Source organism: Triticum urartu, unplaced genomic scaffold, assembly GCF_003073215.2.
Source record: "Triticum urartu cultivar G1812 unplaced genomic scaffold, Tu2.1 TuUngrouped_contig_394, whole genome shotgun sequence".
Lineage (NCBI taxonomy): Eukaryota > Viridiplantae > Streptophyta > Magnoliopsida > Poales > Poaceae > Triticum > Triticum urartu.
Genome location: NW_024114491.1, coordinates 15,996 through 32,987, shown reverse-complemented (window position 1 = coordinate 32,987; position 16,992 = coordinate 15,996). Strand labels below are relative to the sequence as shown.

The following is a 16,992-nucleotide window of genomic DNA, read 5'->3' as shown; positions in this document are numbered from 1 at the left end:
AACGACTTGAGGCAGAGGCTTCGTTCTCCTCTTTTCGACAGGAAGAAGGGCAGCGGCGGCGCTGAGGACTCCGGCGAGCGGCAGGAGGTCTGGGGATGGGGATCCATGGCGGAGGCGGCGGGATCCGGCGGTCCTCGGCCGGATCTGACGCGAAACGGCGGCGGAATCTCCTGCTGCGGCAAGTCACAGAGAGAGAGAGAGAGAGAGAGAGAGAGAGAGAGGCATGTGAGGGAAGGAGGAAAAGGAGAAGGGGAAGAAGGAGGACAGGGCGTGGGGTCGTCCTCGTTAGCCGGCGGCTCCGGCGAGGTCCAGCTAGGGCGCCGGGGATGGCGAGGTCGAGCAGGAGGGGCTCGGGCACACTTGCGAGGGCGGAGCAGTGGGAGCTCGAGGATCTCCGGCGGGACAGCATGGACAAGGACGACGCTCCGGCGACGGGCGGCGCTGTTCGGTTCCTGTGAAAGAGAGAGGGAGATGTGAGAGGAGGGAGTAGAGGCAGGGAAGGAGAAGCAACGAGGGGTGCGGGGTCCGGCCTGATGGAGATGGTCGCCGACGGGTTGCGAGGAGGCGCGGCTGCGGGTGGCCTCGGGCTCCTCTGGTTCGATGCGCAGCAGACACGGGAGGCGAGACGAGGCTGGATTGGGCAGGTGGATCGGGTGGAGAGCTGATTGGTGGAATTTTTGGATCGGGGAAGATCCGATATGGGAGAGGAGTGGCGGCGGGGATTGGACAGGGAGGATCCCTAGAAAATAGGGTTTGGTCTGGTTATATATAGTAGGTGGGTTTGACTAGGGGCTATCTCGTCCCTCCGATCGTAATCGGACGGACGGAAAAAAAAATAGTTAGGGAGCCCAAATAAGAAAACGGAGACGTTTTGTAGATGTTTGGGGATGATCCGGACACAACGGTGGCGACAGTCCGGGTTGGGTCCGGGACAAATTTCGGACGCGCGCGAGGGGGGCTGCGGGCTGACGAGAGAGATTAGGTTGGGTCTGGCGGATTGTGAAGAGCGGGTCGGTCTGAGAGAAGAGGGGAGAGATGCAGCCCGGCACGGTTTCCGGAGACCGAAAACGTCCGACGCTAGACCGGCTATAATGCCACTATAGTTTAACGGTTGGGCTATCAAACGAGCTCTGAATGCGATGAAACTTGGCAGGCGGCCTACCTACAACATAACAACACCGCACGCCAACTTTCGTCCCATTTCGAAGAACATTTTCCGGCCACTTATAAAATACTATTTCGGACATGCCGCGGGCGCGTGCAAGTGTGGTTGGGCTCAGAACGGACAACGGGCGGAACGAGGAGGCCGGGACGGATGCAAGTTTTAAAACATGATGATGCAATGCACATGATGACATGATAAGATGCAACACGCAAGCACATGACAAGGCAACAACAGCGAATAACTGGAGGACACCTGGCACATCGGTCTCGGGGCGCTACAAAGTTGAAGTGGATCTCCACAAGTACAACCTGCCATGTGCATTTGCATTCCAAAAGCAAATTACTTATATGCACATCTTCAGAGGGAGCCCTTGCAACTTATGAAGACAATTCCTTATCCTTTACAATTTCGCAGACTATATTCCCTGTTGAAAACTTCAACTAGTTTGTCATCAATCACCAAAAAGGGGGAGATTGTAAGTGCATCTAGTGCCACCCCTAGTTGGTTTTGGAGTATTGACGACAAACCTAGTTGAGGGACTAATGTGTTTGTGAGAATTGCAGGATAACACAGGTAGAAGTCCCTCATTGATTCGGTTTTCCTACCAGAGATGACCCCTAAAAATGTATGAAGACATTGAAGTCAAAGGTGGTATATGAAGATATTCACATTGAAGACTATGACAAGAGAAGACATCGCATGAAACCTATGGAGCTCAAAGACTTAGATCTTTCGTAGGTCTTTTTCTTCCTCTTTGTTGAGTCATAGGAACCACCGTACTGTTAAGTGGGGTCCAAGAGAACCAGTCAGAATGACTGAAGTGATGCTTAAACAAAACCTATGTCTTCGAGTGAAGACTTTGAGAGCGAATCTTGTCCAGAGTCGGACAAGTCAGCTTTGCTTGTAGCCCAAGTAAAGTTGCCGTGTGAGTTTGAAATCTGACCATTGGAACACGTGTCAGTTCCTTAGTGACCCAGGGTCATTTCGAACAAATCAGGTCGGGTTGCCAAGTGGCTATAAATAGCCCACCCCCTACAACCATAAACGGTTGGCTGCTCAGATTCAGAGTACGGCTTTTGTCGTTTGAGAGCAACCCACCTCGAAGCCTTTGAGAGAGAATTCCTTGCGAGGATAAAGCCCTAACCACCCAGAGCCAAAGAGAATTAGGCATCACTTAAGTCTTCTTGTCTGTGTGATCTGAAGACTTATTACACTTGAGGACTGTGAATCCTCCAGTCGGTTAGGCGTCGCGTTCTGAGCATCCAAGAGACATTGTGGATTGCCGGTGAACGAAGTCTGTGAAGATTTGGGAGTCTACCTTGAAGACTTACCAGAGTGATTGGGCGAGGTCTGTGTGACCTTAGCTCAAGGGGAATACGGTGAGGACTGGGTGTCCTGAGCTGCGTGTTCAGGACTGGATGTCCGGGACTGTGTGTCCTCAGGTTTAAATACCTAGCCGCCCTAACCAGACGTACAGTTGTCACAGCAACTGGAACTGGTCCAACAAATCATTGTCTTCAACGTGTCACTGGTTTCATCCTTTCCTTCCCTTTACTTACTGTTGGTCCTTGTGAAGTCATTGTATGATTGCACTATATTTTATCTTCACTAAGTGACTGCGTTTTCTGTTTGGCTTCATAATATCTTCCTACCTGATCCTTACTACATTGCTGCTATTAGTCATTGTGCTTTCACTCCATTGAATACTTGACTATGGCTTGCCTAGTGTAGTCTACCTTCCGCTGCAGGGTAATAGGTTTATTTCTATCATTTGTCTTCATAACTTCCACGTTTTGAAGACTTTCATAAAAATCGCCTATTCACCCCCCCCTCTAGTCGATATAAAGCACTTTCAGACCGCCACCCAGGCTCAAAGGGATCATGAGATTATTCATACTAGAAACTTCTGTGTGCGGCCACAAGCTACTATGGGCTCTAGCATAGTTGACTAAGTCGTGCGAACTCTTACAGTGGTAGACTAGCATATGTAGGGGATGTAGGTTGGTACTGTCTACCCGATCGTAAGATGCTAGCGCTTCTGAAAGACTATGTCTCGGTCATCTGTTTCTCAAACATCATGCAGTGCGAGAAAATACAACGGAGGAGATCGAGTCTTGTGGGTAAAAGTGCCCAAACCTCTGCAGAGTGTATAAACTAATTATGGTTAGTCGTGTCCCCGGTTATGGAAGTCTTGAGTATCTAATACTTGGATTATCATGTGAATCTCATCATGTTACTTTAATTAATATTGTTGGGTTTTTATGGCAATGCTTAATTGGGATTGAGAGGATGTTTATCTTCTCAATGTTCAACAACCACCATGATAGTTAAATAAAAATTTATTCCTTTGCAGTAGGGAAAAATTGACTTTATGCAAAAACTGTAACCATAGAGCTTTCCACCAGCCATATATGCATGTAGTATAGCTTTATTCTTTCATTACTCTATGTGTTACATTGCCAGCATATTCCATGTGCTGACCCGTTTCGGGCTGCAATGTTCATGTTGCAGACTTTTCAGACGGCAAGTAAGGTGCCTTTAGGTCGTGGTTCTATACTCAGTGATGCCGTTGGAGTTGATGGACTCACTTATCTTCCAAGTCTTCCGCTGTTATCGTTATTAGATGGCCTTAAGCCATATTATTTGTAACAAGTTCTCTTTTGAGACACTCGTTGTAATAAGTGTGATATTGCTACTCTGTTATAAATCCTTCAAGTACTGTGCGTGTCAGCATTACTGATCCAGGGATGACACTGAAGCACAGAGATCGGACCGTTTGAGGTCTGGTCGCTACACCTGGGCTGTCATCTGATTGCACCAATCGGATAGAGGGGGAAAAGGTAGCAAAGCAACCGTGAGTATTCATCTAAAGTACTCGCAAGACTTACATCACGAGAAACAGGAGGACATGGGATGGGAAAAAACGGTGGAGGGGGATATCGATCGATCGACCGGGGTAATGGGGTAATGAAACGACATACGGACTCTCCTGGGGAAGAGATCCAATTTTCATAACTGCTCCCACTAATTGGATTAATATATTTTTATGTCTTCATTGTTGATTATCTGTATTGGCCTTTCGAGCTTGCACACTTCTTTCTTCTTCGGCTCCGATGAATTCGATACTGCGTCGCATCTAGTCTCATCTCTAGTCTCTACCGTTGCAAGTCGTGCACGAACATATATCAAATTTCTCGCTATCGATACATCAACGTAATCTTCTTCCCAATACCAAAACTTGCATCCATCCTACATACAAATTGGAGCAAACAATGAGCTACAAATTGCGCCAAATCCGATTAACCACTAAATCAAAACAAGCACTCATCGTCTTTGCACTTGAAAAACACCGATCCGGGGTGTTCCGGCGTGGTTGATACTCGGCGCACCACCTACTGCGGACAGGCGTCGCACTTTATGACAAGCAACGGGGTGCCGACGAGTTGCTGGGGTCAATGCCGAGCCAGAACGATGGTTGAGTGTGTCTTTACCGACGAACCGACGACAAATGAGATCCGAGCCGCTAGAGGAAGAGGCCATACCTGCATGCGGTGCAGAGGCATTGTCGGGGCTGTGCGTTTCGGCAGCCGGCCAATCCATGAACGCGTCAAATCCGACGACGGCAACGACATGCGTAGATTTATCAATTTTGTACCGGCCGTGGCACGAGAGGCTCAAATCCAGATGGGCAGGGACAGCGACTGGGCCTACAAAGCGTCCGCGGTGGGCGGTATGGATGGCGTCCGCATAGATGCCGCGCGAGAGTGGGGGAGACAATGGGAGGAGAGAATTTTTTTTCCTCCAGCGGTGGGCGGCCGAGAGACACCGGATAAAAGCCAGAGTAAAATTTTACTCTATCCGGTTTAGAGGATCGGCTGCCGGTTAGGAGTAAAACCGAAATTATACTCTAACGCCAAGGGACAAGTTAGAGTTGGCCTAAACTAGTTTTCCTAAAATAAAAATCCTCTAAAAACTTGTTTTATGTAACCTCTCATCTGATCCTTAGCCAAACAACCATAAATTTTTTTGAAATATCTTTTTCTAATCAATGGTTTTGGCAGCTCTCTTGCAAGATTGAAAAAAAAGAGAAGGATGAAGAGACGAGCGGAGCTGATGCCGGACCAGGAAATTTCCTCCAGCAAACTGGACGCGGCTTCCAACGAGTAATGTGCTGCTCTCCCAAAAATAAGGCAATACAAAGCGGGATGGGCAGCATGGAGCAAAACGCAGCAGTGCCAATGCTCAATCGCTGGTGCGTTTTTATCTTCTGCTACCAGGGTACGGATTACAACTCAAACCAGAAATGGAGCATAATATTTTGAATGGCCTGGGATGGCGGAAGCGAAATAACAGAATCGATGCTACAAGCAGAAAACAACTAGGCTGGAGATGCAAGCAGAACTATAATGAAGAACAAAATGCATCTGAGAATACATGCGCTGACATGATAATTTTTAGATGCATTTTAGCAAACACCAAACTAAACCTCTACTCAACTAGAATACCAGAATGGAAAAGCCTTCAAACAAGCACAGACGATGGTACACACAAAGCGGCTCAGGTCCAAGTCAGCTTCAAAGAGCAAGGATCCAGATGAGCTCCGCCTCTGTGCCATATCATCCTCCTCTCAAGTCTCAACCCTGCTGCTACTGCCTGCACAAGCCAATGCCTGGCCCTATCATCTGCCCTTGCATTGCAACCATCACAGCACCTTCGCGTTGCATCTCTTGGATGAGTTGCTCAAGTCTCGGGGTTCGCTGAACCACAAAACCAAACAAAGCTCCTGTAGGAGCAGCCATGTTTGAGTGGTCTTGACAGTGGTTTGCAGACATTGTAGCTGCAGCCGTGGTAGGAGCTTTAGTTGTCGGACTCGGCGCGTTCGGTCGAGCCAACTTGGGATTTTGTTCCGGCTCCATGCCTTGCATCTCCGGTTCCTCAGAAGCTTCTAGTCCAGCATCAATGTTTAATCCTTCTCCCACACTGAAAAGTGAAGCCAGCTGTTTTCCCTTCTCCTGTGCACAACGTCCTTTGCCATGTTGTTCCTCTTCCACTATTCTGTGCTTAAATACCGCCCACAGGTAGGGTTTTCCTTGGAAAGCTGCAACCAAACAAGGACAAACATGCACTGAGCCAAATATACACAGTAGGGAATAGCTTAGAGAGTGATTCTGGATAATTGAATTATTTCTATTAGATGATTATTAGTACAGCTGCGTATGGGTAGGGTTGCGACTAGAAATCAGGAACACGAATCATATTCTGTTACTAGCATGTTTCCAGAAAGAGAAGAATTCATACTTTGGTGTTGCTCAGGCAGTAGAATAGATGGGAATATCAGCATCTCAGCTTCAGCAACAATAGCTCGTAGAACCATATCATTCTCCATTACTTCTTTAACAAGTTGATCCATGTCTGCATCTTGCCTAGGGATAGAAACAAAAATGATTAGAATCCAAATGGTGCGGAAGATGGTAGGCAATAAATAGCAATGGGCAATAAAGACACCTCATCTCCATGGGCAATAAATACAACGCAATGTTGTCATCAGTGGGCCTTGATGCCTCAAAGCTCTTAGGCCAAGCCTCCAGTCTAGAAAGCTTTGTTACTTCAACCACTGGCTCAAGTGATCTTGACAATTTCCACACCTTCTCACAGTATTTGGTTGACAAATGCGCAGCCAATGAAACAAATTTTCCGCTGCCTATCTTAATGATTCCCCTGTTGAATAATAGAACAACAAAAATATCAGCATATAGGGACGAGCATTTGCAACATGGGAAAATGGAGAAAAAAGGGGCGTATGTTCTACCTCCAAATAGGTTCATCGATGGGCAGGGAACAATAGTAATGTGGCTTCGAAGGTTCTGAACCATAAAGATTAGACACTTCTTGATGACAATCCTTCTGTGTTTTCAATCCAACGGCACCACTTGCACCCGTGAGATTCTGATCACCGTCATCATCGTCTTCATCATCAAATACTACATATCTAATTTTGTTTATTCGACTACAATTCTCAGTCCTCTTCCTCTTATTAAACTTGTCATCAACGGACCTTTCATCCTTCCCGAGGCTAGTGCTCTCATTGTCAAGTTTAATGGAGATACCCATTGATTCTGTCAATCTAGCGACCCCACGTGCCTCAAACTTCTCTTCCAACAACGACTCCATCCTCTTACTCTTAGATTTGTACACATCGGTTCTTCCATCCTTCGAAAGGCTAGACTTGCACTTTATAATGTCAAGTTGAATGTAACCGTCGATTGAATTGACCATGCATGATGCCTCAACCGTTTGGTGACTTGAAAGGTTCTTACTAGGTAATAAGGAATCACAATTGATCCCCAAGTTGGGCAAGATATCTTCCATGACTTTTTTACCCTTCAAAGCTAAGTTGGAATTTGAAGCTTCCATCACAATCGGATGGTCTTCTTTCCGTGAGTTGCAAACCAATGAAGAGGGGTACGATTTCTTTGAAATATCAAATGTGGAATTTGAATCATCCTTCCTCGCCAAAGGACCGGACACACAATTCGACCCAGAGGAGAAGGGACTAGCTTTCATTGACTGAGGAGCCATCCCATCATTGGGTCTTGAGTAAGAGGATCCCGGCATCTTGGTATTCTTTGAACGAGGAGCTTCAACGTTATTTAACCTTGAGTAAGACTCCACATTCCTCGCCGATGAACCCATACCATTGTTTGGCCTCAAGATATTACCACAGGGTCTAAACTTGATAGTATTCTTTGGCAGAGAATCAATGCCACTATTATGCATTGCGCAAGATGGACTAGCCTTCTGGGTGAGAGTCCTAGAGAAGGAGGGTTTGGACTTCTCAACATCTTCCCGTGGAGAAGCCATACCTTTGTTTGGCCATGAAGAACGTGACGAGACATTTGGTCGAGACACTGGCTTAGAATGGCTAGGCTCATTGAAAGGAAAACAGAGTGTGTGTTTTGTTGCAACCTTATTTTGTTGAGGTCTTTTCGCAAGATTATCATCACCTCTCCTAAACGACTGTTGAGTTCTCTTCAATTGTTCAAGACACTTTTTCTTGAGTTTGCCTGGTGCCTTCCTTATGGATGGCTTTCTCAAAATTGGACCAAAGTGGTTAACACCATGTTGTCTTCGACTCCCCATTTTCTTTGAAAAATCCCTAAAAAAATTTATAAAATGTGTAAAATATATTATCTAAACACAGAAGAAACTTATACAATAAAAGAACAAAAGACAACACTAACTTTTACAATAAAAGAACACTGTTATAATAGTGCCAACCTAATGGCAACATAGTTAAAGTGGAGAAGGAGGCTCTATTATATGAGATCGATATCACATCAAACACATTTGGCACCATGTATATCAAAGCGTAAATCTTTGTAACAATAGGGCCCACAAAAGTTGCACTTTTTCACACTAGGATTTAGTGATTCACAAAAAAGAGCAGTTTGACAACTTAGGTACACACATTTGAGAAATGATCTCTAATCTATTAACCATGACTTGCACACATTTGAGGAATGATCTCTATCTAATGTCTTTTTAGTCATCCATTTTGACCTATCTGATACTTAGCGATGCAAAAAATAAGGACATTTGATGACATGAAAGTACAAATTATATTAAAGAAGTAACATAAAGATGAATTTTGTGACACCTCATGGTATCCATATCAACCAACCCTTGGTTTTTTCAATCAAGAAAAACCAACCCTTGGTTTATATCTCAACTAACTATAGTTGCCACGCCACCAGCTGTTGCACTAAACCTAGCCTCCCATACATGAGTAAGGCACAATATGATAACGAAAGAGAGACAAATGGGCATGAATTATACTCCCTCCATTCCTGAATATAGGGTGTATAGTTTTTGGCACGGAAATTAAAAAACGCACATGGAGGGAAAATTTCACAAGTTTTGGGTGAGATAACTCCTGACTAATTGACATGAGTAAATAGAGGAGCTTGCCTGATATAAGGAAATGTAATCAAATCCCTATGAAATATATCCAAACGAGTGGTGCAACGCAATGCACCTTATATTCTGGGATTTTTCTCAAAAATCTATACACCTTATATCAAGAAACGGATGGAGTATGAATTATGGCTAAACTAAACCAAGCAAAGGTACAGGATTACATACAAGGCACACTTAGTTTTGATTCAAGCAATAGAAGATATTTTATGGTCAAGAATATAAAGATTCACCTAGCACAACAATTAATATGTACTAACTTTTTACGACACTAGATTTAAGTTCTTTACTAATTCTGATCTCGTTTGTTTTGAAAAAGGCATGACAAATTTGAAGGATTAATCAGAATTGCGCTCACTACTATATCTACACAAAGACATGACGCCTAGTGTTGAAACTATGTCCAACTAAAAGTGTAAACTATTATATAAACCTTTTGTAGTTTCAAGGATAAACTAAATGTGCCAAAAATTTCGAGCATGTTAATGAAACAAGCTGAAGTGGAAGGATTTTTTTTACAATGAGCTGAGGAGTAGTGTCAAAATTAAAATAATAATGATCGGTGCATTTATTTTAAAAAATTGCAAAGGAGCAATTCTATTTTCCTTCCAAAAATAAAATACAACGCTACTCATAAAGCATTAAAAGTAATTCATGTTGAGGAGACTCACAACCATGATCCATCTAAATCCATGGTCAATTCAATCTTGGCCAGCTTGCTTGTAGGCTGGCATAGGTTCGCCTTTGGATTAATGGCAAATCAAGCTAACCAACCTGAGGGGTTCTCCAAGCCATGCATCCTACTTTCAAGTAGTCTTCACGTTCCCTATTTTCAGGATTTCTTTCAGACTACGCACAGTGGGAGTAACATATGTGATAACATCATAATGGAGAGTATCATATATTAATATCATGCATATGACACTACTACATGATACTACATCTATAATGCATGGTACCATATGTTAGGACTATATTTATTATCATGCATGACACAAAATAGCACATCATTTAATATGATACGGTATCATGATATGATACTCAAGCCCCTCTTTCTTCATTTAATTCTATGTCACCTCATCAAAATTGCTTAGTTGGCATGCATGGTACCACCTATGATGCTCCCATTACGACCGGCATTATCTAGAAAAATAGATGGTGTGGCATTTAATTAATGAAAAAAGGAAGACATGTGGTAACATAGCTAGTTACTATAATATCACACATATTAAGAAAAGATGGTCTACAACATAATAAATAAAGTTATGCATGACACAACACATATGTTACTACCCACTATGGAGGTAATAACATAGACTAGTAACATATGCATGTTACTACTCTAAGTTACTCCCTACTATGACAATCTTAGACGTCGCCATCCGACTTCTGCCTCATTAAATTGGGTAAGTTTCCAACAAAAGAGGCAGCACAAAAAGCAAATATATGCAGCTGCGCATGCTGGCTGAGGGCGTTGGGTAACCAACTGTAGCAAAAAGGAAGGAGGACCAGCCAACCATGAACATTTACTCCGGATACTCATGCACAGGGGCAAATTAGTCCAGAAAAAAAAAAACCAAACCAATGCCCTCCTTGGCATTTATAAAAGAATCAGAGTATATGTTAATTTTAGATCTGGTTTACCTGACAACTATCCAAAAATAATCAAAGCCCTTCATGGCAGACACGCAAGACATATGGCATCAAAACCCATCTACTGAAACGACTTACACAATGTGAGCAATTACAGCGCTCAGACAGCCACATGCCTAAGCGGAAACTAGATCAAATAAGAAATCCTTAACAATCTCGGACCATTACCCTTTCAAGCTCGAAAACTAAAACAGAGCACGAGCACAACCAAACACACGCGCTGATCTCGAATAGCAGCAAGAACATACACAGCATACTACCATAGCTCTAGAAAAGAACAGATCAGAAGTATACCTGACGGCCGTCTGCTCCGGCGATGAAGGATGGGAGATCGACTCTTGCACGCCCGACTCCTCTCCTCGAGATGAGAATCTGCAACTCCTCCACCCAAGAACTTCACCGTGCGTACGAAAGAACTCGCCTCTCGCCGCTAGGGAAACCCTAGCGAAACCCCAACGCAGAGCAGAGAATCTGCAACTCCTCCACCCAAGAACTTAAACGTGCGTACGAAAGAACTTGCCTCTCGCCGCTAGGGAAACCCTAGCGAAACCCCAACGCAGAGCAGAGGAGGGCGACGGCTGGGGCCGGAGAGAAAGAAACAGAGAGAGAAAAGCTGGTTGTGCGAACGGAGGCCGGGCACGGCCCTTGTACTTATAGGCGCTGGCCAACGACGCGTGGGGAGGCAGGAGACCGGATTGGAAAAGAATCAGGAAACGGAACGCCCAAGCAGAGAAGGATCAGGATTGCGACGGCTGCCGCGCGGTGGGAAGGGAAGGCTATCGATCTGTTCCCAATTATTACGGCGCGGTTTTACCGCCGTGGCCCGTTGGGATTCCGAACGTGAATCGTGCACGTTTGTGTTTCGCGATATCTGCGGGGTAGCGCGGGGTAAGAGCATTATAATAATTATAGTAGAGCCCTTAAACCCTCAAACCTCTAAAAATAATTGTTTTTTTATAATTTTTGTTAAAAAAAGCCGTAGACTAGAACCCCTTAACCCTCAAACTCTTAAATTTTTTTAAAGGTTTAACCCTCAAACCCTCTCCCAATCTTCAAAAGTAAGGGTTGGAGAGCAAAATCTATCCAACCCTCATTTGGCGGTTATACTCGCGCGGGAAGGAAAAATCCTCCCAACTCCCGCGCCCACGCCCGCGACCGCCGCTGCTAGTCGCCCCCGTCGCCGGCGGCCGCCCCGTCGACCTCCCGCGCGCAGCGACAACGTCGTTCATAGGAAATATTCTGTTATAAGGGTTGGGTTTGAGGGTTCTAATCTTTGCCCCTATTTTTCAACCCGTAAAAGTGCATTAAAAATTATTTTTGGACCTTTAAAACGCTAGTAAGGGTTCAAGGGTTTGAGGGTTCTACTAGTAATGCTCTAAGGGCAGGAAACGCAGGGTCATGGCTTTTCAAACTTTTTTATTAGGGGTGCAGGGTCATGGCTGGCAGCTGCATGTCGAGTCCGAGTCGCAGCCTGCCCGGCCCATCTCTTCTTATCTGAGGTATACAGCGAGACACATCTAATCAGCGCTCTGTCTCGGCTTATTTTCGTCTTTTTACTATTACTAGCACAAGACCCGTGCGTTGCAACGGGGCATATAAATTTTAGTGGTTTGACATTATGTTATAGCACAAAAAACCATGCGTTACAGTGAATACAAAATAAGTAAGCGTGTGGTTAGGAACCTGAAAAATATTTTACCAATCAAACAACTTCTATTATTTGGTGGTTCAAATGAATGGTGTCAAAGATACACATCAACATTGTCAGCTAATAGAATTGGCAAATAATGCCAGCTCAATAGTCATGTGGCATGTTCCCAATTGCAACAAAGAAGATTCTATTTTAGCTTGTTACACAAAATTTACATTTTTTTTTCTAGAAGAACTATTGCCTATAAATAAATTAAATAATAATGATAAACTTTAGCACAATGCAATGGTTCATATTTTTTAATTTAAGATGAAGGACATGAAAGAGAAAATGATGACCATACTAAGGCTACAGGGAAAGGCATACAAAGCATATCATACAGTTATTATATAACACCATGCCTTTAGACATTTCCAAATATACAAAACATAAGGTACTGAATTCTTTTACATAGACTAATATGATTCAAAAATACAATGGTCGATGAGAGGACAAAAAAGGCTCAGGATTTTCTTTTGTACATCAATGCCAACTAAAAATAATAAGAATTGTAATTAAAGAAAAGCGATCAAAAAACTGTTAAGAGCATTTGACTTGCACTCCGACTCAATGTTTTGCTGGCACATTTCCTCATGAACAAATTTTCTTTACTAACCCTCCTATAAACTTTCAGCTGGATGTCGGTGCCACCGAACTACCCGCTCAATTGTAGGCTCAACTCCAACCAGCTCCATTCTAGGAATAGATGGATTTTTAGTTTTCGACTCCTACTTCAAAAAAGTTTGTTCGTCCTCTACTTTGAGTAGGAACCATAGTCATACTGCAAACACATCAAAAGCAACGGTTGAAGTAATGCAGAATAATATTCTCAAGTTTAATATACACAGGAAAATGAAAATATCATTATAACAAACAAGGAAAAAGGTTTATAAGTTCTATATTGATGCTCACAATGTCCCTATCCAGCTCAGAAAGTCATTTTACTTTTGAGAGCATCATCGATTTAATCTTTATTTTCTCAAGTGGATAACAATTCCTCATTGTCACCAACTACACAATAGGAAATGTGAATAAAAAGACTGCAGTAAGAATTAAGGGAGAAGTCCAGAGAAGTTTAACCCCCACTCTCAAATGAGGGATCCATGTGCTTACTTTGCTTTCCATGTAGCTTCAAAATAATGTATTACCTGTTGCAGATTTTTACTTGTTCTCACTGCCATTCTACTGGCAATTCCACAAGGAAAATATATGCCTTCTTCTTTCATAGCAGTGAACGCTGAACCTGGACCATCAAAGAGAAGATAATTTCTCATCAAATTACCCAGCACTGTAATGAGAAGAGAAGCATCCATAAAGTAATAAACAAACCGAATCTGAATGTACCTCATCAAATGAAGGTGGCAGAAGTGTGGCGACCTAGCATAGATGTTTCACAGCCTCAAGGCTTGCAGAATCAGAGAAGTCAGAAGCCTGCTATGTATAATATGTAGGCATGTCTTACTTCATGAGTCTCTATCTACTTTCCAGTAGGCAAATTTTTGTAAGCAGACTTATCTTACTTGAGAATCCTCGCTTCTTTCCAGATTTCTTGAGAAAAGTGATCCCAATGGTAACTCTGAAGTTGATGAGTGCGCTGGGATGCTAAAAGATGCAGCTGAAAGCTTGATTTCATATTTTATTTAAAATAATAGTCAGTGCTATTACTTGCTGGTAGTGACTGCAAAACGTTTGAATTTTTCATTTTTTAGCACAAAACGCGGCTATAGAAGAGTACTGGGGAAAGTGACACCAGGAACATTAAAAATTGCAGGAGTACAGAGTAAAGAAGCCCTACTTCCAGATATTAGCTTATGCTGATAAACACAAAAATGAAATGATAATTGCTGCTAACCAAGGCAAGCCCAGCATCTTCTCCCTTCTTTAAAGCTTCATCTATCTCTGGGTCACCAGAGTGATTCTTTGCCCAATCATGTATAGTTTATGGTCATTGGTCATCATAACATCTACATTTTAGCGTTGGGTAATGAAAACAGAACAGAACATGGTAAATTTAACTGAATATGTCCCACAAATATTTGTACGACGGATGCTAGTTTAACTCGAACCAATTGCACTAAATAGAATAGAACACTTGAAAGAAGGTAAAATCAGCCTCCACAACAACGACTTTCACTAAGTAGAAGGACATTCCCTTCCCCAGCAGCCCCACACCAAGACCTCGATGTGAGCTTCTGCTAAAAATCATAAAATGAAATGTGGCTTTACAGAAGATAATGATTTTCCAACAATGTTAGAATATCAGAACTGATCCAGTTCAAAGAACGGAAAGGTAAAGAAGGTGGATCTGTGGGAAAGACTCCCGCAGTGCACTGCCTAACACAAAGCTCTTTATTGTTTTCTCGGATATAGAGAATAACTAAATATTTCATATTTTTATATTAGGTTTTTAAACATTTTTCCACTCTATAAGTCTCCACTGATTAGACTGAAATAGAGTCCAGTAAATTAATGGCCGGTTGATTTTTTTTGAGGTTTGGCGGCCATCTCTTTTTTTGTTCCGCTAGTACTATAACAAAATTCTGCAGATACCTTGGCAACAGTAGCGGAATCCTTAACACAAACCAGTAACGCAAGTACATGGTAGCTAAGAATATATAGGGGCTAACTTGGAGCAAGAGAACTCCTTTAGGTATTACCATTATTATTGTCAAGCACATCTACCAGAATCTTTTTTTAAGGGAGAAACATAACAGTAGCCAATTTATTTAGTTCTCATCAGTAAATAAAAACAGGTACTAAAATAGTTATCCAGGAAGGGTAGCTTCCTAGTTGTAATCATACCTAATTGTAGAACTCCGGGTACGATTTAGTGTGAACGACGCACCTTCTGAACTCCTGACCTCCAGCCAGAACAATCAAATTGATCAACATATTGGATTGGCCTGCTTGGGACGTAGCTAGTAAGTCAGCTATCTTGATTGGGACGTAGCTAGTAAGCCTCATGAAATCAATCCAGTGGCCTGCTTGGACGTAGCTAGTAAATCAATCCAGCCGAAAATTTCCCACGCACCAGGAGGAATCTGCTAGTTAGTAATAAAATCGATCAGCAATGATGGTATATGTTCAGATCTTGGAGAAGTATGGACAAATAGTTTACAGATAATCAATTTGTAGATTTCCTAGCTTATGCAGAAGTACAATACATCATCTATCCAGGACCGGGAAGCAACACTAAATTATGGCATGATATCATTCACTTCTTTTTGTTGCCAATGAACACTAAATTGACCACTTGCTACTAACAAAACTGAGATTACCAGAAGCAAGTCCACCTGATCTCACCGCGCTCGTTCTGCCGCCACCACGAAGGCAAGATTGATCCACCACCTCCAGGAATCCAAGGGAGAGGAGAGAAAGAGAGAATCAGTCGATGGATTCCGATCCGCCGTCCCGAACTCTACTTCCCGCTTGCCCAACCTCGAGCGAGGTGGGTGCGCCGAGCGGGGCGGCTGCGAGCGCGGCCGGCGGCACGCTGCGGCGGCGGGGGCGGGCAACGCGCGGCGGCGGCGGGGCGGGGCGGGGCAGGAGGTGGCGGCTGCGGTGACGGGCGATGAGCGGCAGCGGAGGACGACGCGCGGTGAGGCGGGGTGGGGCTGGAGGTCGAGATGGGATCGAGGAGGCAGCGCCGTGCGGTGGTTGGGCTATTTTTTTTCCTTTCTCTCTCCATACCGATTCGGGCCGACTTATATTGAGGATTGCGGGTTGATTACTTAAAATTTCAGGGGCTTTTCTGCAAAATTGCTGACGACGTACGACTAGAAGCGCTCGCTGGTTTATTAGTAGGTAAAGATTATGATTGCGAGGACAATGTACTCGGCAAGGGATGTGACCGATCGTAGTTATTTTTTTAATGAAATATATATGTGACAACTGTGTGGCAAATTGCAAAACTGCTAACCAGATTATATTGCTAAAACCACAGAACGCATCCACACTCGTTCGATCCTAGCCTCGATCCAATCGTGTAGCGCCCCTTCTCTCGCCATATCATCTGCACGTCTGTGCCCGTCCGTGGAGTTGCCCACAGGTCAAGCGAGCCCCACCACGTCGATTACGTCGGCGACTCCCACAGTGTTGATGGAAAGCCCAGCCCCTACGTTCAAGATCAACTCACCGTCCTCGGACACCACCGGCCATCGGACCAGCGTCATCGTGCAGGCAACCGTGGAGAGTGCCGTCGGCGAGCTCCGAGCCGCGATGTCTTGTCTCTGCACGTCCTAGGAATTGGCCGAGTCGGAGAAGTCGGTCCTCAAGATCGAGCAGCTCTGGCGCGAGGCTGGCACCGCCGAGCAGACCTTCTTCTGCGCGGTGCGCGCTGGCCAAGCCCGCCGTGATACGGTTTCATGGAGATCCTCTTCAACTCCTTCATCGCACAGGTGCTGCAGGTGGCCGTTGGATCTTGCAACTCCGAGCCAACTTCTTCAGCTTGTCTATCCATGTGTATGTTGCACAAAAAAATTCTCATGTTGTATTGATGTTGCTGCTCCTA

The 16,992-nt window shown here is 44.1% G+C and overlaps 1 protein-coding gene across 7 annotated transcripts; it reads right to left on the bottom strand.

Moving 5' to 3' along the window:
• Positions 1 to 5,465: 5,465 nt before the first annotated feature.
• LOC125527455 lies at positions 5,466 to 16,182 on the bottom strand. Of its 7 annotated transcripts, none has more exons than XM_048691960.1 (6): positions 11,087 to 11,540; positions 9,811 to 9,988; positions 6,975 to 8,321; positions 6,671 to 6,883; positions 6,464 to 6,588; positions 5,466 to 6,263 (listed from the first exon to the last, which is right to left on the bottom strand). In XM_048691960.1, the coding sequence occupies exons 2-6, from the start codon at positions 9,831 to 9,833 to the stop codon at positions 5,812 to 5,814; spliced, it is 2,160 nt and encodes a 719-aa protein (XP_048547917.1). In that variant the 5' UTR covers positions 9,834 to 9,988; positions 11,087 to 11,540; the 3' UTR covers positions 5,466 to 5,811. The 7 variants fall into 7 exon arrangements, 6 of the variants coding, with proteins under 6 accessions (XP_048547917.1, XP_048547916.1, XP_048547918.1 ...); XM_048691959.1 differs by having other exon boundaries at positions 9,811 to 9,965; XM_048691961.1 differs by having other exon boundaries at positions 9,814 to 9,965.
• Between the last annotated feature and the right edge of the window lie 810 nt (positions 16,183 to 16,992).

Bases quoted from the DNA above. Each gene is read 5' to 3' on its own strand.
- LOC125527455 (XM_048691960.1), bottom strand. From the start codon at position 9,833: ATGGATTTAGATGGATCATGGTT. The intron at 8,322-9,810 runs GTGAGTCTCCTC...AAATTTTTTTAG, and splicing joins GATTTAGATGGATCATGGTT to GGATTTTTCAAAGAAAATGG. The intron at 6,589-6,670 runs GTGTCTTTATTG...TTCTATCCCTAG, and splicing joins TTATTGCCCATGGAGATGAG to GCAAGATGCAGACATGGATC.